The sequence below is a fragment of the Poecilia mexicana genome, unplaced genomic scaffold, assembly GCF_051168715.1.
Source record: "Poecilia mexicana isolate PSO_F unplaced genomic scaffold, ASM5116871v1 scaffold_2, whole genome shotgun sequence".
NCBI classification, from domain to species: Eukaryota; Metazoa; Chordata; class Actinopteri; order Cyprinodontiformes; family Poeciliidae; genus Poecilia; species Poecilia mexicana.
The window spans coordinates 46,553,176-46,579,461 of record NW_028263371.1 but is presented as its reverse complement, the minus strand read 5'-3'; the positions used below and the strand labels follow the sequence as shown (position 1 = coordinate 46,579,461).

The 26,286-nt window shown below is 36.7% G+C and overlaps 1 protein-coding gene across 1 annotated transcript; it reads right to left on the bottom strand.

Annotated features, from left to right (window-relative positions):
• On the bottom strand, positions 1-24,547 carry LOC106918871 (polyprenol dehydrogenase). The gene is made up of 7 exons (XM_014988912.2): positions 23,970-24,547; positions 22,866-22,973; positions 17,649-17,717; positions 9,233-9,334; positions 6,714-6,921; positions 5,025-5,232; positions 1-4,010 (listed from the first exon to the last, which is right to left on the bottom strand). The coding sequence occupies exons 1-7, from the start codon at positions 24,073-24,075 to the stop codon at positions 3,831-3,833; spliced, it is 981 nt and encodes a 326-aa protein (XP_014844398.1). The 5' UTR covers positions 24,076-24,547; the 3' UTR covers positions 1-3,830.
• Between the last annotated feature and the right edge of the window lie 1,739 nt (positions 24,548-26,286).

Sequence of the window (26,286 nt, the reverse complement as noted above, 5' to 3'; positions counted from 1 at the left end):
TGGCACAATGATATGTTTATTGAGAGGCTTTGGATAATAGAAAAAATAGGGGTGGCTGCTGCTGGAATGTTACAACCGTAGACAGGAAACATGGACATCGATTCCCTTAACTAAACAGACACTTACTCACGCATACAGGCGCACGTAACCAAACGGTCTCCATCCCATCGCTCTCGAGAGAAAAAACTTACGGCAATGCACGGGACAAGACGGTATCACAGTTACTACTAGTTCAGTTCTACATGAGAAAATTCACAGTCACATAAGAGGGAGTTCTTTTTTTTTTTCTTAGGCACAGAAAAAGCAATAAGATGTGCATCTCAACAACAGCAAAAATTATGAGAAAAGTAAAACACGTTTTTCTTAAAACCTCAAAGGGCCGAGATGAACTGAGTTTTTACCATGGTTCTGTGGTGGGAGCATTTTTTTTTTTTGTTGAGTCTCAAAAATGCAAGCCTGGACTTAGAACAAGTATAAGGTTTCCATGCTTTAAGTGAACAGGGAAAACAAACATATTTTCTTATACTTTAATTGTCCCAAAGTAAGGACTCAGTTCATCTGGCTCCCCTTTTATACTCAGCTCCTCATATACATATACACATTTAGGATTTTGCAAAACATGGGACTAGAACATTTAATATAAATGTAATCCCAGGTCAGTCAAAGGAATGGCTATTAAAGCGTTTTCAATCTACACACACCTCCTCTGGGCTCCTCCAGCACTTTAAATAATCAAATACAAGTTAACCACGTAGACGAAACCACTGACAACTACTTACTGGAGCCGTTTTAGCTCCTTTCCTAAATTTGCAGTTTAAGTTCGGACAGTTCACTTGCTTGTTCGTGCCTCTGTCAAACGCTCACTCTTTGGATAACCTTGTGCTCAGATGAAAGTCTGAAGCTCTCTTGGTCCCCTCTGTCTCACTTCTCCCTCATTTAAATACACCTAGTTAAGCAGCTGGACTGAGAAAAACTAGATAGCTCTTTGACAGGATGTAGCACACATTTGTAGCCTTGCACTCTATAGAAGAGCAGAGCTGAGTTGTAAGCTGGTGTTTTTTTCCATTTGTGTCACAGGAAGCAAGCACATTTGTTTCAGTGGGAATATGTGTGTTATTTACTCCAGTAGCCTAAGGGAGTCACAATCAAACAAGGAAGCATTGAGGCGAACAGTTTCCGAGTATTGTGTGACAACACTGAGAAATATTGCTGGCATTGAGTAGTCAGTCCTCACACAATTATGAACCTACAAAAAGAAAAAAAGAACAAACATCTAATGATTTGTTTGCTTCAGAATTGAATTACTAATGTAATTGAAGCAATGACACAAAACTGTTGTGACTGGTCAAGGTGGAGATAACTCATTTACTGGACTTCTGGTGCAATTGTATGTCCAAATCAAATTATTAATAAATCATATTTGGACTTGGAGAAATTGCAAAAGCGTCATAACTCAACATTTTGTTGTATTTACAAATAAACCTGACGAACATAGCAAAGCAAAGGGTCTGAAAGTCTGTTCAAGTGTTTTGCAACAGCCTGTTCTCTTAAACTTCTCACAAATATCAAAGCAGGACAAATGTTGTCTTTGATTAAAGTCAACCTTCAAAAATGACAAAACCGGACAGAGGTTACTGACTTAAAAAGGAGTGGTTTTCTGTCTAAATCTGAGAGAAAAAAAAATCATCTTTGTACAGTACTCACCACCAAACTGTTACCTATATAATGACCTTTTCAGACTGTACATTTATAACAATATAAAACCTGCATAAATGAAATGATGATGTGATAGCAACAGCTCAGTCTCATGCTATGCTATGCATGCGCTTGGTATGCACCAAGGAAGTGAAAAACACACCAAGACTGTGTTTTTTTTTTTGTTTGTTTGTTTTTTAACTAACGGAAATATTCTGTGACAAATGTATCTTTCTTGGAAGCAAGTAAAAAATATAACAGAGTTTTCTTTCAGCCAGCTGACCAGCAATTTATTTTCGTGTTTGAGGGAGTCCCTTTGTTCTATTAGTTGAGGGAAAACCCTGGTGCTCCATGATCTGAAACAATATATTTTTAAAAAATGACTGGATAGCAGGGCATACTAACAGTTATTATAATCACTGGACAAATTATACAGACCTCTCTGTGTCTCACAGTGAGGTCCTGATCTTCACAATTAAACATTTCTTTACTACCAATCTAAAACTGAACCCTCCCTTTTTATGACATCTTGTTTTGTAGAAAGCAGACAATTGCTGACAGACAAAGTTGCAGGAGGATACTACAGGTTTAAGTAAAAAATCTGGTAGACTTTTACAAAAACAACAGGCCAGTAAAATGAAGTCCTCCACCTACCTTTAGCTGTCCAAATAAATTAACAGGAAAAGGACAGAGCAGGTTATCTACGCTCTCATTTAGGGAGGAGTAACGGATTCGGTTTGACCTCACAGTTTTCTGGAGGAGACCTTGTGAGCTGCATCCCTAAAAGGATCCAGACATCTACTTAAGAAAAGGCAAAACCTTTAAATGTAGCTACTCTTAAAAAAAAGCATAACACTAAAAATCTCTTCATTAAACATCTTTGTACATGTAGACAGAGAAATTTCAAATTACTCATATATCGGGAACTTCTCTGCTTCTCTGCTGAATGTCTGTGCCAGTAGCTAAATTAGCTACCACAGTGATAGTATTGCTTTATATACAGCAAATAAAGATAAGAGGCTGACTTCTAAATGGCAAAGAATTTAGCCTAAGAATGTCAATTTGAGATAAACATTTGATCTTCAATGCTAAAATGCATTAATCACAGTGGAGAGGGCATTATGGCGCATCTTGTGTGAGGGTGTAGCCCTGCATGAGAGACAGCTGTGTTTGTTTGCTGGATAAGCCTTCGCCTGGATGTGCTGCTTCCAGTGTTTTCCGAGTGAGCGTCTGTATCAGCTCACCAGATAGAGTTTTATTCACATCGTGGAGATTTTTCCATCCCACAATGCACTGGGTGTGGCGCCAAATAAGAAAGTGGCATTAGCTGCAGCTGTGGGGAACCAATCACAGTTTGTGTGCTAGAAAAAAACAAAAAACAAAAAAGTAAAAAGTGCTTTCTCCTTTTCCCCTTCCTCCAAAACCGATTATTGTTTTGTTCCCCATCAACATTTATTGGGTCCAGAAGAGTTCATCTTAGACTTTTCTGTGCATACTGCGCACATATCCCCGATGTACAGATCAAAAAACAAAAACTAATGACCGATTTCTCCTTTTTTGTGTCTGAACTGATGGAGAAAAAGAAACACCTGGAAACCCTGGCTTTGCAATAAATTATTTTTCAGATGTTGAGTCATTCACAGACTGAGGGAAAATTGTTCCAAGTTCAAGTCTGTTTTTGTTAATGCGTACCTTTTCGTCATCACTTAACCCAAATATTTGGATAGTTGAAAAAAATTTGTTTTGCAACTCATAGATTTAGCAATTTTTAGATGGCCAATTATTGATATCCAAGAACAAATTTATTGATTACAGAAATCTGGTTAGTGATTCTGCTGAATGACACAAATGTATGTATGTCTGCATATATTGTTTGCTTAGAAAGAAATATAAATGAAACAACATAATATAAAGAGATATTCTATTCACTTTAGCCCTTCATAAGCAGGTCTGGAACAACAGCTTGCCAAACCCTACGCAACCAATCACAGTTCTATCTGTGCGACCAACACCTTCATGTGAGATTTGGAAAATAATTTTAAAAAGGGTCAGAAATAATGTAAGCCCAAGTTTAAGGTCTTTATGTGATGCTTTCAAATAGATTTAGTCCTCCTAGTCATCTTTAGAGTCCCATGTTACTGTAATCCCAGCAACTGGAGGCTGATTTCCCATAAACTCAATGGAAGCTGAGGGTCAAATGTAGGCGGGGTCGTCATCTCCCTTCGCCCGTTGGCCCAGTAGCCTCCGCCAGAATCCTCATCCAGGGCTGGTGACAAAGTGGCTGACAGTACAGTGGCAGCGCCCTCTGCAGGAGTCTATGGAAAATACATTTACATGCAAAATAGTTTGAGATTCCAAGAAGGTATTCTTACATACATATCTAAAGCAAAAGCATGGACAAAAAACAGGGCAGTAGAAAAAGCATGAACAGTATTTACTGTGCATGAAAGCAGAACGACTGCTGTCACTGCAGGTTAAGATAAGGAAGAAAAGTTTGGCTCAAACAAAGTGTGCGTTTGTTCCAGACGTTAAGTGTTGGATGCAGTGTTGTTGAAATTTTAAGAAAGATTTACTGTCACCATAAACACATTTTAAAATGCCTCCTAAGAGCATGAAAAGTTCTGTAAGCATCATGTGCAAGCCATATCGGATCACAGTATGTACAAAATTAAGTTTCATTTGTTCTTTTGTAGGACTGCATTTGTTCACATCGAGGGCTATGACCACCAACAATAGTTTCTGAGAAGAAATGTAAACCTAAGTACAAACATTATTTAGGTTACACGTAATAAAGTGGAATGGAGCAAGGAATAGGCATTACACATATAAAGGAAGTTGCAACATGGCATAGGAAGACGGACATTAAAGCAATTCTGCTGTCAGTCTATTGATCTATTGGTTTAGTGCTAATTGATGACCTACAAAAAAGGTTTCTTGTTACCATGGTATTGCACAAGCAGCTGGTGATGGGAAAAAGAAGAGAGCTCTCTCAAAACCTTCTTAGCCTGAGTTTTGCAAAACATACTGAGTGCATTGGCTGCATGTGTAAATCTCAGCTTCTGAATCGTCCAGTGTGCAAAGTAGGTGCCATAATGAAGAAGTGGTAAGAACTTTATTCTGCTATTAGTCAGCCACAACCAGGTGCTCCTGACAGGATTTTTAAATAGAGTTATCACTCACTTCACAAAGAGGAGCTACTGGAGTTGGGGTTTTTTGTTCCAATAAAACACAAGCAATGCACAAAATTAAACAATGTCTTTGTTAGGGGTTTGTTTTTCCTCCTTAAAAAAAACATAAATATATATTTTTAGAAAATGTGGAACATTTACCCTGAACAGGATCCGAGCAATTAGACTTTGTGCCAAATGTAGAGGTGTGCAGAGATGCTTATATAGAGCCGTATCCACCATGCCTGGATCCACGGCACATGAAACCACTGGAAAACCTTCTCTCTGCATCTCCTGGTGAAGGTGGGAACTGAACAGCACTTGGGCCAGTTTACTGCCACAGTAAGCAGCATGAGCTGAATAATGTTGGCTGAAGAAACAGAAAACACAACGGTACTTTAGACTTTAATAATGACACTAAATAGTGAGTCCAGCTGTGTGTTATTAAATGAAATCAGAAATCTGAATGATCAACAGTATTCTCTGATTAGTCAGTCTATGTTTTTAGCTTTCCATGTGAAAGCTTAGACTGATTTTATGGTAACTTTTGTGATATGCAGTTGTGATATCATTGACAGTTCACAAAGCAGGAACCCTAAAATAATCCCTTTTGTTCTTTCAAAAGACTTCAAAATTGACACGGTGCCTCCTTTGATCCCCAGCAATAAATCTGTCAGGTTTGATGCAGAGCAGAAAAAAAAAAAAAAAACTGATGAAAAACAAAATAAATGTCAGGCTACCATTTATTTATCAGAAGGATAAAAAGTTCCTCATATCCATGTTTGCAATAACCCCCCCCCCCAACAATTATTCCATATGATGATATCTTTGTATGCCAACGCCACATTAATGATGAAGCAAAACAGAGCGACAGCCTGTTTCTAAACAGATCTGTATCTCACATTCATTACAAGCGCAACACAAAACTACAAGAAAAGACCTGTTAGATCTTTCTTTATGTTACAGATGGTTATCTCTATCACAAGTGCTTTGCCTGGAAGACTTCAGAGCCACGAATGAAAGTTAAAGAACATCAGCTATAACCCATGGACATGCAAATGAGCAAAAAGATTGAAGAATCTAAGCTGCTAATACTTCCTGACAGCAGTGATAAGAGCTGAGACGATAATGAGACACGTGAAACAATTTTCTTCTCATCAATGCCAAAACAAACTGAAACAGCTAATGATAATGCAAACACCAAGACATCGAGTGTAACAACATCTGGTATGAAATTGTTTTCTGAATGAGGAAAAAATACCACAATCATTCCTTAAGCAAAAGATATAAAGTTTTCATGGTCCGTCAAGGCAGATAGACGATAATTGTTATCCAGGACTTGTAAATGTTGTACCATTCAATTAACATTTTCCCTTTTACGATGCTGTTGCTTCTAGAATAGCACTTAAAGCTGCAGTATATAACATTTATAGAATAATGTTTTTTACATATTTGTTGAAACTGTTACCACGACCTGCGTGTAATTCAATCTCGGTATAAATACAGATGTTCTGTGAAGGCATCAGAGGGAAAACAAACACAGTCCGTCACCCAGAATGCAACTCTCCCAATCTTACCGAGTTTGAGCAACTCAGCAAAGAAGAATGGGCACAAATTTAAATCTTTACATGTGTTAAACCCGTAGAGACACACCAAACTGCAATTCCAGAAAAAGGCTGAATAAAAGTGTTTCACTTTTAAGATTTTAGTTTATAAAAAAATCATGAAAAAATGTTCTTCCACTTCGAGATCCTGTACAAAGTTGTGAAGGTCTATCATCAAACCAAATTTTATCTGTAACTTGACAAAATGTGTAGAAATTTCATGAAAGTGGAAGAAGTGTGTACCCACCAGCTGTTTAAGTCATTCAGTCTGATTTCCCCGATGGAATGAGCTGACGACGAAACATTGACCACGCAGGAGACGTGACCGGACTTCCCCGAATCCTTCAGTGCATCCAGGAGGAGCCAGGTCAACAGAAAGTGGCCTAGGTAGTTCACACCAAAGTGCTGCTCAAACCCATCCTCAGTTCGGCCCTCAGGAACCAGCATCACACCGGCTTAAGATAAACAAAAGTCAACATATCTGTTGTTACTAGCTTCGTATGCGAAAAAACTCCCACATCATAATAAACACAGCTTTCAACTTTTTATTAGATTTGGAGGAACGCTTGGACCAAGGAGAATACTCCAGATTTTGCTTGGGGGAACAAATCTGACTGCACACTGCTGTGCTGGTGTTCAATCTAATGGTACAGATTCTTGTTTACTGCATTATAAAGGTTCCTCTCTCACCGTTCATTCAAAGTACGTTAAAAAAGAAAGCTTTGTTAGGACGACGGACCTTCAAAACGACTTGTAAACTTGTAAACCAACTTCCAGCTTTCTCACAAGGAACATCAACCTCAAGTTAATAGGATCTGATAGCGATTTTACAGCTAGAACTTGTCGTGTGTGAGGGCCTGGTGACCAAGCAGGGGTGTACCTCGTGTCTCAGCCATCGAAAATGAACGTGTTGTGAAAAATGTTTCTTGTTTAGGAGCAATCAAAATGACAAACGAGAAGGGACTGCTTGTGACATGTTGATTTAGTCGTTAGCTTTCTGTCCTCACTGCCACCTCTTGTTCCGATCAGAAATTCTTTATGCTATGAGCAATCTCACTTTCTGACCAACCTGACAGTGATTCAAAATGTCAACAGCGCAGACGTCGTGTTGCGCCCGGAAACGACAAGGGTGACAGACATTGGCAACCTTCCCAAAAACCGACTGCTTCCTCGGCATACCAGGAAAGGGCCTTTGGATGCAACAACCATTCAGAGCAAAACTCAAAGAAAGAGAATTGTGTGCTGCTCCCTTGCATATGCTGCACCAATGAACCCTATCTATCACGGGTAAACAACCGCTTAATTTAATATGAGGTCTGTGCGCCATCAGTCACCCAGAGTCTCACATCGTCTCGCCGTCCAATTTCATATGAAAAACTCTTGGGATAAACATGATTTAGAGAAATTGTTGAAATTTATTTCATAGACGCTTGTCTGCATGCCTAAACAGACCATTTTAGTCCTGGCATAGAGAAGCTACCAGCTGCAATCAGTGATTACTTACAGGAAGTTACAAGACCTTGGCAAGTTTGAAATGAGATAATGGGACTTTTAGCATCAATTAATCATTCATTTATGTCAGCGGATTTTCATTTCCAAAGCTATTTGTAATTTTGACCTAAAGACGATCACGGAAATCTCATTTTAAATTAAAACCTATCCACTTTGAGACTTTTTTTTAAAGCTCCTGTACTGCTCACGTTACTCCTAGAAAAGCCCAGCTCAGATTAACGTCTCGAAGTTTAGCGATGACCTTCATGACGAACAGAGGAAGATACAGAAAACACAACAAAACTGAATAATTCAGTAACTTAAACGTTAATATTACGGGTCATATCTGCCTCTAAAGTGGAGTTTAATGAAGAGGAAAGAGGTGCTTGAGTTCAATTTCTATGTATATATGTAAAATGTTTCTCCAAACGGTGCAACTGAGATTTAAATCCTCTGCACAGAATTTAAATTCTGACACTGGTGACAGCATTAAAACTACACTTCAGTGCTGAGGATTTAAAACTTGTGCTGAATACATAAAGTAATGCACTTGCATAGGTATTAATACTGCTTTAACTTTTTCCACACTTCGCCATGTTACAAGCACAAACCTCATTGAATTTTAATGAGATTTTACCTGTCCACAAACAAGCAGTGCAAGATTATGAAGTCGGGAGAAAATTAAATGTATTTCTTTTTTTTGGCTATTACAAATAAATAAAAATCTAAAAAGGACTGGGCCTGCATTTTCAGCTTTGCTGCAATCACAGCAGCGTAGCTTTTGAAATATAGCCAACAGCTTTAAGCCTCGGAGTGAAAGATTTAAATATCTTTGCAAAAAAGTTCAAGCTCTGTCAGATTAGATGGAGAGCATTCATGAGTATCAAGCTTTTGCATCAGACTCTCAGCTTTATTTTTGTCTAGATCATTCTAGCCCATGCATATGCTTTGAACTAATCCAATACATCGTAGTTCTGGCTGAATGTTTTCACAGTTGTTCTCCTTGGAGGAAAACATCCAGCTGTTTCTCCTCCAGAAAACTATCCACCGTGGTTCACCCTGACAGAGAGCATTTTCACATGTTTATCTCTTTCTTTCACTTCATACCCATGAAATACTATGTGAATAATCACATAAAATTTTGTGGCATAAAACCCACAAAATTCAATGTAATGTGACGTAATGTGAAAAAGGTCAAACAGGTATGAATATGTTTGCAAGGAACTTCATGTAAATGACGACTCTACAGATTAAGACTACATGTGTCTTACCTACCATTATTTACCAAAATATTAAGTGGCAGGTTCCTCTTCTTGAAGCTCACAGCAAATTGTTGGATTGACTGCAATGAAGCAAGGTCCAATTTCTCAAACTCCACTGGAATGGACAGAAACACACACACACATACACACACAAGCGATTGTAAATGGATTATTCCTGCAAGCACTTTTGCCAGTAAAACATCAAAGAGAGTATTAATCATCTCTTATAGTGGGCTCTCCCACTGCTATGTCTTAGTCCATCATTTCATATCTTAAATTACTAATTTTGTCAGAACCCATCAAAGCTTAAGACTTTGCTATCTGAGCTTTAGTGCATAAGATAGAGGTAGGAGAGTCCTACAAAGGAGCCAAGATGGCTCTGCGTTTTGGTGATGGTTTATCTTTGAACAGGGTTCCTGCACATTTGTCATGTCAAATTCATTTCTGAAACGGAAGATAGAAAAGTTAACCATGAATTTACTGCCAGTGCTGAGTTCATGTTTTAAGTTCTTAGATACCTCTGAAAACTACGGATAGGTACGGCGAGAGCAAGCAAGAAAGACAGCATGAAAGAAACGAAAGCAAGAAAGTATAGAAAATAAAGCAAATGAGAAAGAAGCAGGCAAAAACAAGTTCTTTCTTTGTTTGGACAGGAGGAAGGAAATTAATGAAGGAAAAGAATAAAGTATAGACTTAATGACTGTAGGAAATTATTTTCATAATTTTTAACACCTAAGGTGTTAAAAAATGAAATGACACCTCTGGATGCAATTTAAATGACTAAAAGTCATCAGTCACAGAAAGTTTCCTGCATAGTTACATTAAATGAATAATTGGTTTAACAATGTAACGTAACCTTAGGTTTGAAGTTTGTTTTTCCCCTCGGAGAATATTAAGCTGCAAAAGATTAAAGGAAACAGACATTTCTGCTTTTGCAAGAAAGCCAAAAAGGTTTCTACGTTCTGAAAGCTTGTCTTTTTGGAGAATTGGAGATTTAAAGTGGGTCACAAAACTACTACTGTTTTTCCAAAATCAAAAGAAGGAAAAAAAGCTGAAATAAAACATTACACCCCCGGAATAATGTAGGCAATAGTATCTTCAAATTTTATTGAGCTCTTGTTTCTGCTTTGTTCTTCATTTACTATTTCAATAAATGAAAACATTGATGGGCAACAGTGTTTTTCCTGCAACGGCTCTGTAGCAGCAAAATGCCCCTTCCGTTGCGGTCATGAATGCAGAGTCATTTCGAATCTCGAGCAGCAAATTGAAAACTCATCTCATGAAGAAATGGTTTAGATTCTCCCTCCACGATCCATCCACCTCTAGATTTATTACAGAGTTAAATTTCAAGCATTACAAGCAGAACAATAAGAACTACACTGTATCTTTTTGGTTCTCGTTTCTAGCTGATAGATTCACACAAACACTTAAAATGCATCATGAAAATATGTCATGTGCTGCCTCTTAAACTGCTTCATAATTTGCATGATAACATGACAGTGAAATCTAATATGTACCTCACAGTACATATTATAAAGAATATTGCCTGATTATAGTAAAAATGTTAAAGAGAGGAACTTACAGTTCATTAGGTTTGGTAAGTATACCTCAAACAACATAAATTCTTCAAAATATTCAAAGAGTAGGAGCAGTTTTATTATCAAGCCCGCTTTAAAGGCTTTAATCCAAACTTTTATGGATAAAAGCACTTCCTTTATTTCCCAAACCTGAATAAATAAAGGTCTTGTTCTAACCTTTTTATTTTATTTTATTTTATTATTTTTTTTGCTTTCTCTCAAACACAACACAAACAGATCAGGACTTTCTAAGAGAAGGCAATAATATATTATTCCACTGTATAACCCCTGTATGTCTGAAGAGGTTCAAATATAATGGACAAAGACAGAAAGAGGACTGAGAGGGAAACAGCGGAGAGGAGATTTGATGGGACTGATAATAAAAAAAAGGCTGCAGAGACGGTGAGAGTGCGGCTGTCCCTGATCAAGATCTGATAGCAGACTTATCTCCAGGCCTTGCCATTCACCTCTTTCTGACTGCACGTGTGAGACAGAGAGATTGAAAGGGCGCGCAGAGAACATAATGAAAAATGAGAGTGTTTGTATTCGAATGGCTGTGAGCATGTATTTGCTTCCTTTATGGGGATGCATTTGCCTCTCCAGAAAAACAGGGAAATTCCTATATCTCTGTGAATGCAGAATTAATCCTGTTTGAATTATATTCTCAGCACATCATGAACTTTAGGAAAAATACAATAGTTTTATAGTATAGTATATTATAGTATAGTATAGTATAAAGTGTAAACAAAGATGTATTTATTCCATGATCTGCCTTCATTCACACACTTCTGTCCACCTGTGGAAAGATACAATAGAGGCTGTCTATAATCTTTTCAGTCTATTGTAAAGAAATCTGTTGTTCAATTAAATCAAATCTACCATTGCTCAGTCGTCTTGTTTTGATAAGCGGCCATAGTTTACCATATTTCATTACATCTAGTCCAGAGATCAGAGATTTGAACAGGTTCATAACTATATGAAACAGCCAAGATTATCTTAACTGACAAATGACATGGTCAGACACTGAAACAGTGACACAGTGAAATAATGGGTGTACCTTTAAAATCAACAACCAATAGCAGTAAAAACTGACCCATCTTTATTTGACTGGTGACAGAGAAGCTGCCAGGGGAGCAAATAAATTTTATTTTAGCAAATAAAATTTTCCATAAGACATTCTTCAGGTAATTTTTGTTTAAGCTCAGAGATTTTTTTTTTACTTCCCCCAGAAAACAATTCCTAAATTTACACAAACAGTCAGCAGATATGTTGTCAAGCTAAACCGACCCGAGCTGAATAAACCAATCAGCGCATAGAAATCTGCACTGATTGGAATTTTGAGACCGATTCCGATCTCGAGTTCTTATAAACCGTTTCCCTGATACCAAAACAACTCAAATTCAACAATCAGAGCTTTAACAAGACATCTAATAAATGATTTACTATCATTTTAAAACAAAGACAAATTGACCACATCGATCTGCACACTTAGTATAGCAGAAACGGCATTCTCCATCTGTACATCCTGTAGAATGTAATAAATGCTCTGGGAAAGAGACTGAAAGCCCAAAAGGATAAAACTGAGTATGTTTACTGAACTCTGATAAGCCTTCCTGCTATCTGCTAAAAGTCTTGATCTCTTGTGATCCAAGAGCCTGAACAAAATGCAAATAGTGTCTCTTTAGAAAACCTTGCTTAGAACGGAAGAAGGTAACTTTTGAGTTTTCTTCTCGCTCTAACAGCTTCCAGCTCAGTTGCATTGTATGGCTTCATGAAAATCACTCAGTTTTTTTTTTTTTTCATTTGAAGTTCTGAAGATGAAAACATTGTTCATAGAACCTTCAGCTGCAAGATGAAATATACTATATTTCAGCATAACTTCCAAAATGTTCTGTACTCTGGGTGTATTTAACATCCAACATCGAATCAAAAATCTGATCTTTTTCAGTTTTTCTTGATCAGTGAACTCATCCAAACCAACAGCCTTGTTTGGAGATCAGCGTTTTCCAACCTTAGCTTAGACCTGTTCAACCATCATGTTTTCATGTCATCTCTGCAACAGAAATGGCTTTGGTTTGAATCCCAATCGGATGCTCTTTGTGTGACATACGGAAGAGAAAACAGTTCCAAGTTGAACCCCTTTTTTTTTTAATTTGGCACACAATATATGTACATAAATAGTTAATCAGAGCACAAAAGCAGTACCTAATCAAACAGAGAAAAATAAAGGCAACTAATAAACCTAACAATATTTTAGTCTCGGTTTAACAATTCAGATATAAAGAGAGAGAAAGAGATTTGATAGAGAAAAGTAGTATATGTCGCTTCAATTTTCAATACAACATTGCACAAATTATGTAGAGGAAGTACCATTCATTTAATCAAATAAAACAATGAATAAACATCCTTTAAAGTGATATCCAACAAAATGATGAACTTGAACGAACACGGAGATACAAAAACAATTAGGTAAGTGCTCATAAAGTCTGCCAGTGTGGAAACATATTTTTCATAATGTTGTAATCATGTTATTTTTTTTATCACTAAAGGCTAGTTTAGTCTGAAAAAATATAACCATTTCTCATCTGTGTTAATCCAGGTTTCCAGCAGTTTGAGAAACAAAAATTGTAAAATGTTACTAAATTTTTCAAGCCTGGTTTCTGGACCTTCCACCATATTTACGGTACTAAGGAAAGTTCTGCTGAACACCTATTTTTGTCATAGAAACCATAAACTACCACCACCATTTTGAAAATGAAGACATTAACACATGGTCAGAATAAGGTGATGATATAATTTGTACAAAGCAGAGTAGTTAGAATAAAGAAATGACAGGAGTGCATCTAGCTTCTCATAAATCCCCGTTTCCACCTGGCTTTAACATGCTAGCGTTCCAACTCAGACCACAGTAGTTGTGATTAAGCAGGATTACACCTAAATCTGATATTAAAATGCATTGCTGTTAAACACATTAAAATCCTCCCCTGGCTACCAAGAGACCAGAGACACTGCATTACTCACTAAAGGTGTCGGTAAATATCCCTGTGAGAACGGGATGATTTAGCTTTATCCTCTGACCTGATTTCGTGATTGATTTTTGGCCTTAAAATAACCCAGTTTGACCCGGACGAAGGCAATAAGATTTGTCATTTAATTACAAATCTGAAAACTACCACTTGATTCAGGAGTAAAAAATGCACAATGAATGAACCGGTACCTCCGAACAAGCTCTCGGAGACAGCAATATAAATAGATTCACTTTGAGCTGTCTGATAAAACAGTGGAATCCAAGAATATTAGCTCTGGGCAGCATGCCAGTGTCAGCTCCTCCACAGATGTTCTTTATTCAGCTGCTGTAAGGGAGAGGAGGCTGGCTGGTGTTCAGTCAACTCCAGTCTGTACCATTCATGTGATGCTGCAACCACCAGAGTAAAGACAGCTGCAAATTCAAACATGTATTTACTTTCTTAATAATAAAAACGTTTAAAAAAAAATAAAAAGACGTGTTTAACACTCAGGCATATATTTTCTCTTCCCCTTCCAGTATGTGTGATCTCAGAGCTCGACGAAAACAAAAAAAAGAGAGAAAAAAAATAAAGTCGACCACTTTGGAGTTAGGTGAAAGATGAAAGAAATTTAATGCGTGTTAACCACACACACTTACACAGCTTGCCTTGCTTCACGCTCTTAATTTAGGTCTATGGTTTGAGGCACATTGTGCTACTTTCAATGCACCGTGACTAAAGTTAGTGGACAGCCAGAACTGCCTGCAGCAAATATACAGAAACGGCCGGTGTGTTTATGTACATGTTCATAATTTAAGGTAAAATGCCCTAACTTCATGGACTAGCACTCAATTGTGGTCTGAAGTCATTATCATACACCCGCAGGATTGTTTTTAGGTTTTCTGGGGACAGAGGCTGTTTTTAAACCAGCCGATACACTGAAAACGGATGCCAGATGGAGCAAAGAGGTTGTACTTCTGCTTTGAAAAATACCTGAAAAAAATAAATATTTAAAGCATTATTTGATTTAATGTGCTTTGGAAAAGTATTAATATTCCTTGACTTTTTTTTTTATATGTATACAGTTTGTCGCTTTCACACCACAAACTTTAAGGTATTTTGCTGGGGTTTTATGTGATAGTCCAATAAAAATCAATCCTCCATGATTCAGCTCCCACGAACCATTACATTCAAGAACAGGGGTCACAAACCTTTTTGCAACTGAGAGCTACTTCATGGGTAACAAGTAACACAAAGGGTTAGCAGTGTGATACACAAAATTTACTTTTAATTACATAACTTATTAATTAATGGTTTATCTATCCTTGGAACAGCTCCAAAGGCAATTCATGTGGCCTTCAGGGGCAGCCTGGAGCCTGAAGGCACCATGTTAGTGAGCCCTGTTCTGGAACAATGTTTAAATGTTGTTACATTTACAAGTCTTTTGGTGTTTACTTCTGCACATTTGAGACATATATATATATTTATTTATTTTTTCCATTCTTCTTCACAAAACAACTCACGTCAGATCAAATGGAGACTGGGAATATCAAGTTTTAGTTTTTGACACAGATTCTCAATTGGAACTAGGTCTGGACTTTGACTGGGCTGTCCAAACAGATAGGCATGCCTGGATCTAAACCAAGATGTTGGTTCAGTAATAAGTGAAGAGGTTTCGTCTGATTTATCTTCAGACAGTGAGAAAAAAAGATGTGTGTGTCTTCTTATTTGGTGTATGTCGACTTCTAGTTTCATCTCCATTTCTAAGTTTGAGACTAAAAGATAAATGATGCGTGAACGAACTCGAACAAATAAAGACATTCAGCACTGAAGTGGATTTTCTTTCCACTGGTGACACCATGAAGTGATCAGATGAAACTACCTCTGAAACCCACATGTCTATTATAAACTGTCGCCAATTTCTCCCAACAGACAAATGTGCACAAACTGGGAAGGGTGCCAAAGGCCTTTTGGACAGAGATGTTTAAGGCTGCTGCTTCACATACTAATGAGAATCCATTACTGTCTCGCTCTACACGCCCAAACACACGCACATCAACACATTCGCATTCAGCGCACAAGCAGCTGGCTGTAGACACCCCCATGTCCCTTCTGTCTCAGTGTCTGCCAATTACAAAAGAAGTAATCAATTCTACCATGGCCGCATCCAGGGAAATCGACTTCAATGACACCGGCTACATGCCTGCTGTCTAAGTACCTGACACCCTCAGCCCTCTGCAGCCTTCCACCACAAGGCCGAAGCACACATGCCAAAGTCGTGCTTAATAAATAGCATTGCTCTATTGAGAACTACTCTACCTAAATAAACAAAATGAGAGGTATTCAACATTTTTTATAAAAAATGTGACTGTAATTTGCAAGGACAGGTGATGCAACGTAGTGGTAATCAGCAAATCCAGAAGTTTTTTAAACATGTTTCTAGCCTTAAATTTAAATCATAACTGTTATCAAAATAAGAAACGTGCAAACAAGAAAAATTTCAGTTTTGCTTTGTTGCGTCTTTGTGCTTTTCTAATCCAGTGGCATGTCTTTAGACAGGCTGATATTTTTTCAGCTACTTTTCATTTCATATGTTCCTTTTTTCAGATTGAAATTTCAGATGGAGAAAATAGTCAGTTAAAGCATTTTGTTGACCACCCATCGATCACTCAATTTAATAGGTCCCCCAAAATATTATTATTATTATTACAATAACATAAAATGAACTTTGAAAACTCCCCACATTGGAAATCATGACAAGAAAGGTAGTGAAACAACATGTTGACTGAAAAAACTGAAGTTGCTGCTTATGGAAGATCCAAACTCGCAAACAAAAACCAAAAAAATAGAAATGTACAATTTGCCAGTAAATAATAATTAAGGATGAACTAAAAATTGACTAAATTAACCTCTAGATTTCCAGGTCAAAACCTTGGAAATCTAGAGACAGGAAATCTATTTCAAAATTCTGATTGGCGCAGCTCCTAATTCAAAGAACCAAAAATCACACACATTTGAACTATTGCTTAATCTAACAGGTGCAAATAAACGTAAAGCCTGCCAGTGATGCGTATTCTGTACTGTTTTACAAAAAAATTACCAATAAATTCAAGCTAAGTATAGTTCGACTTGAAATTCAAGTCAAGCATAACTTCAATTGCGATGGAAATACAGTGTAGTTTAAACTCAAGGCCTCTTCAGCAGAGAAAGGAATAAGTTATGACATCCTTGTCATGACACTGCTGGAATTGATGGTGCTTTGAAGGTCAGCCGATTTAATTTCTCAACACCAGAAAACGAAAAAAAGAGAACCCTTTAAGCTCTAGTCGATGAAGTGATAAATTTCAGTTATCAATTGTCTCTTCTTATCTCCATCACCTCCTCTGCGGCTTCATTTCTTTTCCTGCCTCCTTTCTAGAAACGGTTTTCTTTTTTCTGCCGTGGCGCAGCACATCTTTCACTGGAAAAACATGTCTGTGTTCAAATTCATCAACATGGCAGCACAAATTTGAATGGTTGCCAGGTTCTGGGTTTACAGCTGTTGGTCAGCCTGGGTTTTGAATGTAAAGAACAGGAGCGAGAAAACGACTGATAGTGTAGCGTTTGTGTTGTTTGCACTCCTGCAGTATTTTTATGTCTTTGTTCATCATGGGCACTCCAAGTAGTTAAGAATAGATTAATTAAAGCTTCTGTTTATGTGCCGGCAGGTGTGCAAACAGGTATGTGTGTGTGCTTAGATTCTAAAAACAAAGCTGAGGCTGAGATTTTGCACAAAATGTTTCATTGCTAAATTGAGTCTGCTTTTCTAGAAGTATTTGCGTGAATGCTAACGTGTTTACAGTGCTACCTCTGGCCTCCTTGTCCTCTTCACAAATCCTTTTGATGGCAGCAAGACCCCTCTGCTCATCCCTTCCACCTAAAATAGAGATACACGGAGACACAGATGAATATTATGTCTGACAAGGCCTTCGAGGCGTTTTAAGAGAAATACATGCAGCTTTTCTGTTATGCAAGTCTTCTATTTCTTCATTTTACAAAACCATATTTCCAAGATGGGTCCTTCAAATTAAATGAAGACTGGATGAAAGCTCCCCGGTGTTAAGATCTACCTGTTAAAGATTTTATAAAAGTCTTTTTTTAACTTACTGAACTCTTGATACAGACTGCAACATTGATTTTAAAAAGTTAAGACATGTTAATAAAGACTTTTAAGGCAAAGTGTAATATCACTGTGAATTCCTTTACAATCTGGGCCCAATAAACAGCTCTTTTCATGTAAGTGGACCATTATTAGGATGGTTAGACAAAATTTAGCTAAAGCATGTCATCTCCTCATATTCCTTCAGTTGAAAGATGCCTCAGATAACACAGATTGACAAGCATAAAATAGTGCTTTTGCACCAGTTTAGCAGGTTCCAAGGAGCTATTAGTCAAACACCTGGCATTTCTTGGCATGGTGCACACTGTCCTTAAAAAGATGTGAATGGAGAACACAAGTGGGAAAAGCTTTAGAAAAACAGGATAAAATAACACTGTTCATATGCAAATTTCAGAATTGTACAACCCTAAAAAAATTGGATGAATCCAAAGCACTGGTTCTGAATGATGCATCTGGCTTTTGAAGTAATTCAGCCACTTTACAAGAAAGATGGATCAAACATGTTTTTAATAAAGGCGAGGTACTCACAAGAATCCTTAAAAAGGGTGAAATGACAAACTGGAAATTATAGGGTGCTTTTGCAAAATTAAAACAAACCTAAAATGTTTATGTAATATGTGCTTTTATGACAAGTGAAATGGTTAACTATTTTAGATTTGTCTTAATATGTATAAAATTTAGAAAGATTTAGATTGACAAACAAATGAACAATTCCATATTTTCTATGACATTTATGCAGAATTTATTTCACAGTGTAAAATAAAGTGTAAAATGTAACAAGGTACCCAAACCTCACCAAAATCCCCAAATCATGAGCCTGCAATAAAAAAATGTATCATTTGAAAAATATACAGTACTACTATTTTTTTATGTAGTTGATGAAAAATCTTGCATTTTAAATTTGAAACTAAAAATACATATTTCAATAATTTTGAAAGAACTTTATCAGCCTCTGACTGTAGCGTAATGAAAAACTGGCAGAATTAAAAGTAAAAGCACAAATATGTATATTTCTGTTTTTATCTTTAATTGTGTCAGTTTTGATCCTCTATGTAGCTTAACGTGAAATGGAAGTGGAATATTTTTGGATTAACTAAGAGATCTGACATGTACCTCTTAAATTCATCAAAAAAAAAAAAAAAAAACATCAAAGCAACCCAAAGTAAAATGATGCAGAGCCAAAGACAAAAAGGAGTGAGATGGGTGTCTCTTGCTGGACTACACAGAAGAAAAACGCAATTACTGCACAACTCATCTTAATTTTAGAACTAGAGACATTTGAAACAAAACTAAGTATGAAAAACGTCACGAGTTAGTCTGCCAAACAAATACAACACAAATCAATACAAATTTCAGGAAATGATCATTTAACAAAAAGTGACACCATAAAAATTTCTGCATATTTAATTTGATGTAAGAATTTGCCACATATTGACAAACAAACTCATGAACAAACACACACACTAACAGTTTCACTTAAACCTTTACAAGGCAACACACACATTCACATTTCCTCTCTGACACACTAATCTCGGATTATTACACTTGGCTTTTCAAGGGCACAGCATTATTTGCCCCGATGCACTGTGGTTCAGTCAAGGCTCACGCATGCGGCTTCTCTGCATGAAATGGCACAAGGGTCACACAAACACACAGGTAGCAGGCAGCAGAAGGTTGGAGTCTTTCAGTCCTTTATTTTTATTCCTTTTGACAATCACTTAAAAGGCACATTAATAAACAGATGTTACACTACAGAAAATCTACTGAGCCGATTCCAGACAAAGCTGCTCGATAAACTTCTGTGCAACCAATTTTGTTCAGAAGTTGCATAACAAACAAATCAGTCGACACAGAGACCAAAACAGAACATCTTTGAAGCACAATCACATTGTTTTGTGGATGAATGTTAACACTCAGCTCCCTGAACACACCGTTACAATGGTGTAAAATGGCAGTGGCAGCATCCTGCCACCGGAATGCTGTCCTTCAAGAGTTACCAAAAACAACGATGAAAAGAAATACAAGGAAATCCTATAAATTAGAACTTGCAAAAAAGTTTTAAGACTGAAGGGAAGTTCACTTTCCAGTAGTAATCAACAATTAAATGTTTATTTAAAATATTTGAAAACCATTTATAAATTTCTTACATTACAAAATTACATTATATCTTGATGTGTCCCGTCATATAAAATCCCTGTAGAGTATTTTGAAGTGTGTAGCTGTTCTGTGACAAAATGTGAAAATGTTTAAAGGGTATGAAGTTTATTGGAATCCACTATAGATAAGCTCTGCCATGGCAGAAAAAAAAACGGGTCATTAGAAAGATCATTTTTGTAAACACAACTAATGCATCTCACCTTGTTGCCATTAGAGTTAAGAAAAAAGTGCCAAAAATATCTGAGATGGATTTATGGTAAGTGCTCAGCATATTCTTTACCTAGTTGTCAGAATACAATATCTGTCAGGTTTTATTACTTAGCTGCAATGAAATGTTAATAAATGAGAGGTATGATCTCTGCTCCTTTTGCTGTTGATGATATATTTGCAATATTGACAGAGCTGCCCCGTTTCAGACAGAAACATTTACAAAGGGGAGTTTTAAAACAAATTGTGCAGACGGATTTATGAAGTTCTGACAAGTGCAATCTGCTCGCAGTGACATTATTATCCATCAAAAAAGATGTGAGTCTTACATTTGTGTATCAAATACCTGTGAGAGGCATTACAAGATAAGGAGAATTTATCAAGGACAGGAAAAGAAAGGAACATGTTTATAGGGATTATTTTTGCCTGATAGGAATGCAGGACATCTTTTATAAACTGAGTTCCTTAACCATGAAAAATAACTGCAATCACTCTTGTTTGTTTTATTTTTTTTCTGTTTGAAATCACCACACTATCACTTCTATGTCTGATTTTCTTTTCAGTTATCATCTGCAGGGTCATTGGTCTTTTGAATATTAAAACAAAATTGCCAGTGGGATGAATGCATATATTTACACTAAGAAATTTGGGTATTTTCCAGAATGGGTGGAAATCAAAATAGGGGTTTAAAGATGATGTTAATTTAAATTCATTTTTACTTATTTTTCTATTAATACACAGGGATTTAAGGAAAACACTACCAGACTTTTAAAATGTTTGTCAACAAAAAATAAGTAAGGAGCAAACAAATCATTTACTAACTTCATTTTTTTTCAAAAAGTAAATTAAGTAAACTGTGTATTGTTTCTGGATTAAACAGTATCTTTTTGAAATCCCACACTAATTCATTCATCAAAATAAATCAATATTTTATCTTATCCCCCAAGTTAAAGAGTACAAATATGATCAAGTGTTGTGTGGGTGTAACATGACAAAATGTGGAAAAGTTCAAGGAGATATTTTATTTTAGCGAGGCACTCTGCTAAAATAAAATAACTCTGCTCCATCATGAGGGAGCAGAGGTTCAAAACAAACTCACCTCCTCCTCACACAAGCACTATGCTAACACTCTACCTGAAATATGCATCCACTCCATTATCAGAGCGGGATCCACTTTACCATAAATATTCACACTTCATGAATTCAGTTGGTGGATTTGCAATGGAGATACGTGCGCCGTTATCAGATGTGGGATTAGTCTAAAAATCACAAGGGATTGTCTGAAGCCGGAATAGACACTTGACTGAGTTCTTGTGTGATTTATTTATTCATCCATAGCACACTCTTCTACGTGGCAAATCTCATTATAGTACAACTATAATTCTAGCAAACACTCTGGCTTTCTGCTGTACAGTCGAAGCATAATAGTGAATGCTGCTGATCTTGTTACAGTGATCTGTGACTAAGAAATGTTTGCAAAACAGCAACAATGCTACAAACCTCTGCAGTAAGCCTCATTATTTATTATTTGTTTTAGGAATCGAAACTAAATTCACTGTTTTTACCTATGGCACAAAAATAAAGATTTGCATCTTAACTGCAATCAGTATTTCTTTGTGGGAGTTTTTTTTTTTTGGCCAGTAAAAATGTTTAACTACAAATACAAATTTTGATTGCGTCCATATGTGGGCCTGTTAAGAGGCCAGTTTAACCACTTTGCACCACATTGCTAATTTAAATTTAGACACAAATTGCACCTAATGACACCTAAACTAGGTAATGCAGAATGAGAGATCACACAATACACCAAGCTGAATAGAAAACTATTTCTCTCAGACGCTCATATTTTCCTTGTGTGCAGCACAGCTTTTGAGAGTGGCTCCTGATTCCCCTTTTAGGAGCAATCTTGCTGTGAGTCATAAGTTGAACTGGCTCAGGTTGGGGAGACACCTGAGGACAGATAGGAACTACTAAAGTAGCCAAAAGACGAGCCAGCAGGTGGCAGATGAGTGAAAATCACCTTCGATTTTCACTTTCATGTAGACGCTCATGAAGCCATAGGAGTCCAGTGATTCACCTGTGGCTTGTTTGAGGTTTCTAGTTTTAATAGTATTTGTGATATTTGTTTGATTTTATTTGTGTGGTTCAGTGAGTTGAGCAGTCGTCATGCAATCACAAGATTGAAGGTTCGGTTCCAGCTTCTTCCTGTCACATGTCAATGTAACAGTGCTTTAAGTGGTAAGTTTGAGAGGTCTGTTGGGGGTCATGTGTCTAAAGAAAAAAAATAATATAGCAATATGACAATGGAAATGCTGGTAGAGCAATAGAAAACTAGCTATATTTCAGAATTTTCATTTTCTGCAGTATCTTTTTTTAAATACTATAACTCTTCTTAAAAAATATCTTATTATAAACATAATAAAAGCTACTAAAACTGTTAACTCCTTTACAACCAAATAAATTAACCTATACTCTGGGGATATACCTTTGTATATATGTGTTTGCATCTTCATCTGAGTGATGTGGTGCTTGATACTGTACCTATGATAACATGTGCTCCAAGTCTGGCCAAATGCCGGACCACCTCATAGCCGATTCCCCTGCTTCCTCCTGTCACTATGGCAACCTTGCCATCTTGTCTGGGCATCACTGGCAGAGTCAGAAGAGGACACATATATCAGAGAGAATATAATTTCATGTAAGAATTCCATATAACTAACCTATGCTGTTGACAGTCCACAAAAACCCATTTAGACTTCAAGTATAAAATAACTAAATTATGGTCTATATATATTCTAGCATTTAAAACATTAATTTAATTTATTCTATTGATGCATTGTCAACTCACAATAAACATTATCATAAGACAGCTCTACAGAGCAAATAAGGGACAGATATGCATTAATATAGAATAATTTTCAATCCAACTCCATGAACTCCAGATCAGTTAATCAGTGCCAATCTGTAAATGTAGCTTGGTACCCAGAGCAGGCAAAATTCTCTTTGCAATATCGGTGTGTAAAATATCGCAATCAGAGGAGAGCTTAGATGCAGATTTTTCTGATATCGTGGACGTCTGGCATAATATTGTAATAGGAATAATAGAGTTTTTTTTCCATAGAATAATCACATGACGTGCTGCTTTCGCACATTAAATATGAGCAAATTAAATTAACCAAAGGTAATTGTGGCCAAGCGCTTTCTTTGATGTACATGAGTTTATAGAGGATTTAAATTTATCTAAACCAAACTGCATTTAAAAAAAAATCACTATTTAATCACAAATCCCCCTGTAACAAACAAAAACGCTTCGAATCGCAAATTTTTATAATTAGTGTAATTAGTAGGTCATCCCGGAAAATTCGGCAACATAATCAACCCAAGAAAACAATTTAAAGCAGTGTTTTCAGCCTTTTGTATAACCTAGCTAGCATGGCTACTTTAGCACAACACGGTCATTTCCGTGACGAAATAAAGTTAACGGCTCACTCACTGAATTAGAATGAGCAGAGCAGCTGCTGTATGTACGTGCATCCTCCCGTAAACTAAGAGGACTCTACGTTACTGCTAGGAGTCTAAACAACGCCGAATAGCCAACAACTTGTCTAACATTTGGTCTAACAACTGAAATCGAAATGAACTAACCTGGAAGTTTTAAACGTTTGTTTAGTAGCTGCTCCAGCAGGACCTTAAACCCAAGCAGGTACAGCTTGATAGCAGGCACAAGACGAAACCGAAGGGCAGCCCACATCTTTGGCAGGGTGTGCAAAAGCAGCAGAAATCAGTCAATCTAGACAGGCAAAGCGATGCAAGCCTGTGGGACACATTCCAATACGACGTTTGTGCACCCTCGCCTCCTTGCAATTCTGTATGACACACACAATTTGAACCCTGGTTAACTTTGCCAATATTTTTCCATTGAAGAGTTGTCCCAAAAATATATTATGCCTTCAACTCTTCCACAACTTGGCCAGACACTTTGAAAACTGTGACATACAGAGGAGTCTGTTTGATGCGCCTTCTCTGAGGTTCCTGCATATTGCTTCTTTTAGCTCACTGACTACCTCATTAACTGCTGCCAGAGAGGTCACATACTTCTGAAGCAACAGCCATTTGACACTCCAGTCTGATCCATAATTTCCCCAGGCAGGCTTTAAGAGCGTGTGTCTAGAGCTGAAGAAGCCTCTGTCCGCAGCGCTGTTAGACTTTTGACTGACTGATGGTCTGGCAGTTAGCTTTTCCTCTCCTGGGATCATTTCAGTCTGTCACAACCGTCTGCTCTTACTGGAGACTGCCATGATAACCATTAAATAAAACCTTAAGTAAGAACAGAGCCCAGCAAAATAACTTTTTCAAGTTTTCAACATGTTACAGCTACAAAATTTAATATTAATGGGTTTTAAATTGATCAATCATAAAATGTCGTGCTTCACTAAAAATTAGGGGAAAAATTAGTATTTTTTCTTACAAATAAAAGTTTGAACAATGTAACATATGTATTGCTGCAATTTCCACTAGAATCCATTAGCTTTATGCATCTAATGATTCAAATGTTTGCCAATTATTTGTATTGTAAAATAACCAAAGCTCATACAGATTTGAGAGTTTAGGTAAAAAATCTGAAAAGTGTGGCATGGATGTGTATTTTGTGAATTCTTCCCTTCAAAGTAGCCCAACCTGAATCTGATTGAATGGAGAACATATTTGAACTGGAAAAATTCAACTCTTCACACATATTTAGGCATTTTGCCTAAAGCCATTATGTGTAAATCAATAAATGTTGAGTGTCTGAAAAAAATCTTATTATTTAACACTTCATTATTTTCTTTCTTTCACAATTAGTTGAATGCTTTCTCAGCTTTTTTTTGTCAGCACAATGCATTCACATACAACAGCATATAAATTTTATGTCCTTCAAGTAATTGGTGACTGTGCAACTATAATCTAATTTATTTAAAAGCCAAAGTGCCCACATTAGAGGTTTATTTCCATCCCTTAAAAGGACACCTGTTACTATAAATGGAGATCACAGTGTACTTTAAATTCCAAGTCAAAATCACCTGTGATAAATGTGCCAAGTGGAAATGAATTAATCATGCTCCCTGAAACAATATACTTACTGTTTCATAACAGAAGGAAACAACTTACTTTAAATTGTTCAAAACGCACTGCCATTACCTGTTATGAACAATGATGTAATTTTTTAATTTAAATGTATTAATTTATTTCACAACACGCTTTAGCATTTCTGTAAATGCGGCAGAACTACCCAATGGCTGTTTTTCTATCATAAATAAATGTGAATGAATGACATTTGCTTGTGTGCATTTTAAGAGCTCTTATTGTATTATTTATTCAGATTTTCAAGATTTATCTTGAAACATAGGACATTTCCTAATTACATTTACTTTTTATTTACAGTGAACCCCTGCCGATTTGCAGTTCAGTATTCATGGAGACACCTATTTGTGGATTTTTTTACAAAGCATAACCCCAAATGATTTTTGTAAAATTAATCTATTCGCTGATTTCTTTGCAGAGCATATTTGAAAAATTCAAAAGATAATTCAACTGGGAAGCTACTTTACATGCAATTGGTTGGCATTTGCAAAGCAGCCAATACAGGAGAGCCATTTATTTTCCTTGACACTGATTGGCTGTAGTGTACCTCTCCCAAGAGCAGAAATACGGAATACTGTATATATTAATTTCTATGGAAGTTCTAAAATGGGGTTCACTGTGTATTTAATGATATATTTGGTGCGTGACCTATTAAAATAGGCACGAGTAAACATTTTTAGAGGGGTGACTTAAATATATGCAGATTTTAGCTATTCACAGGCGATCCCCAACCCCTACAAATACTGGGTTTCTATTATATCTAATTCCGTCTATCAGATATAATGGAATCCACTTCTTTCTGGTTGGAGCTGAGTCATAAGAAAAGCATTATCAGTGCTGC

What these genes read in the sequence shown, in the direction of transcription:
- LOC106918871 (XM_014988912.2), bottom strand. Translation starts at nt 24,075, where the DNA reads ATGTGGGCTGCCCTTCGGTTTCGTCTTGTGCCTGCTATCAAGCTGTAC. An exon ending in TAATATTTTGGTAAATAATG is followed by an intron (nt 6,922 to 9,232) that starts GTAGGTAAGACA and finishes GTTTATCTTAAG; the next exon opens with CCGGTGTGATGCTGGTTCCT. An exon ending in TTGCTCGGATCCTGTTCAGG is followed by an intron (nt 4,011 to 5,024) that starts GTAAATGTTCCA and finishes TATTTTCCATAG; the next exon opens with ACTCCTGCAGAGGGCGCTGC.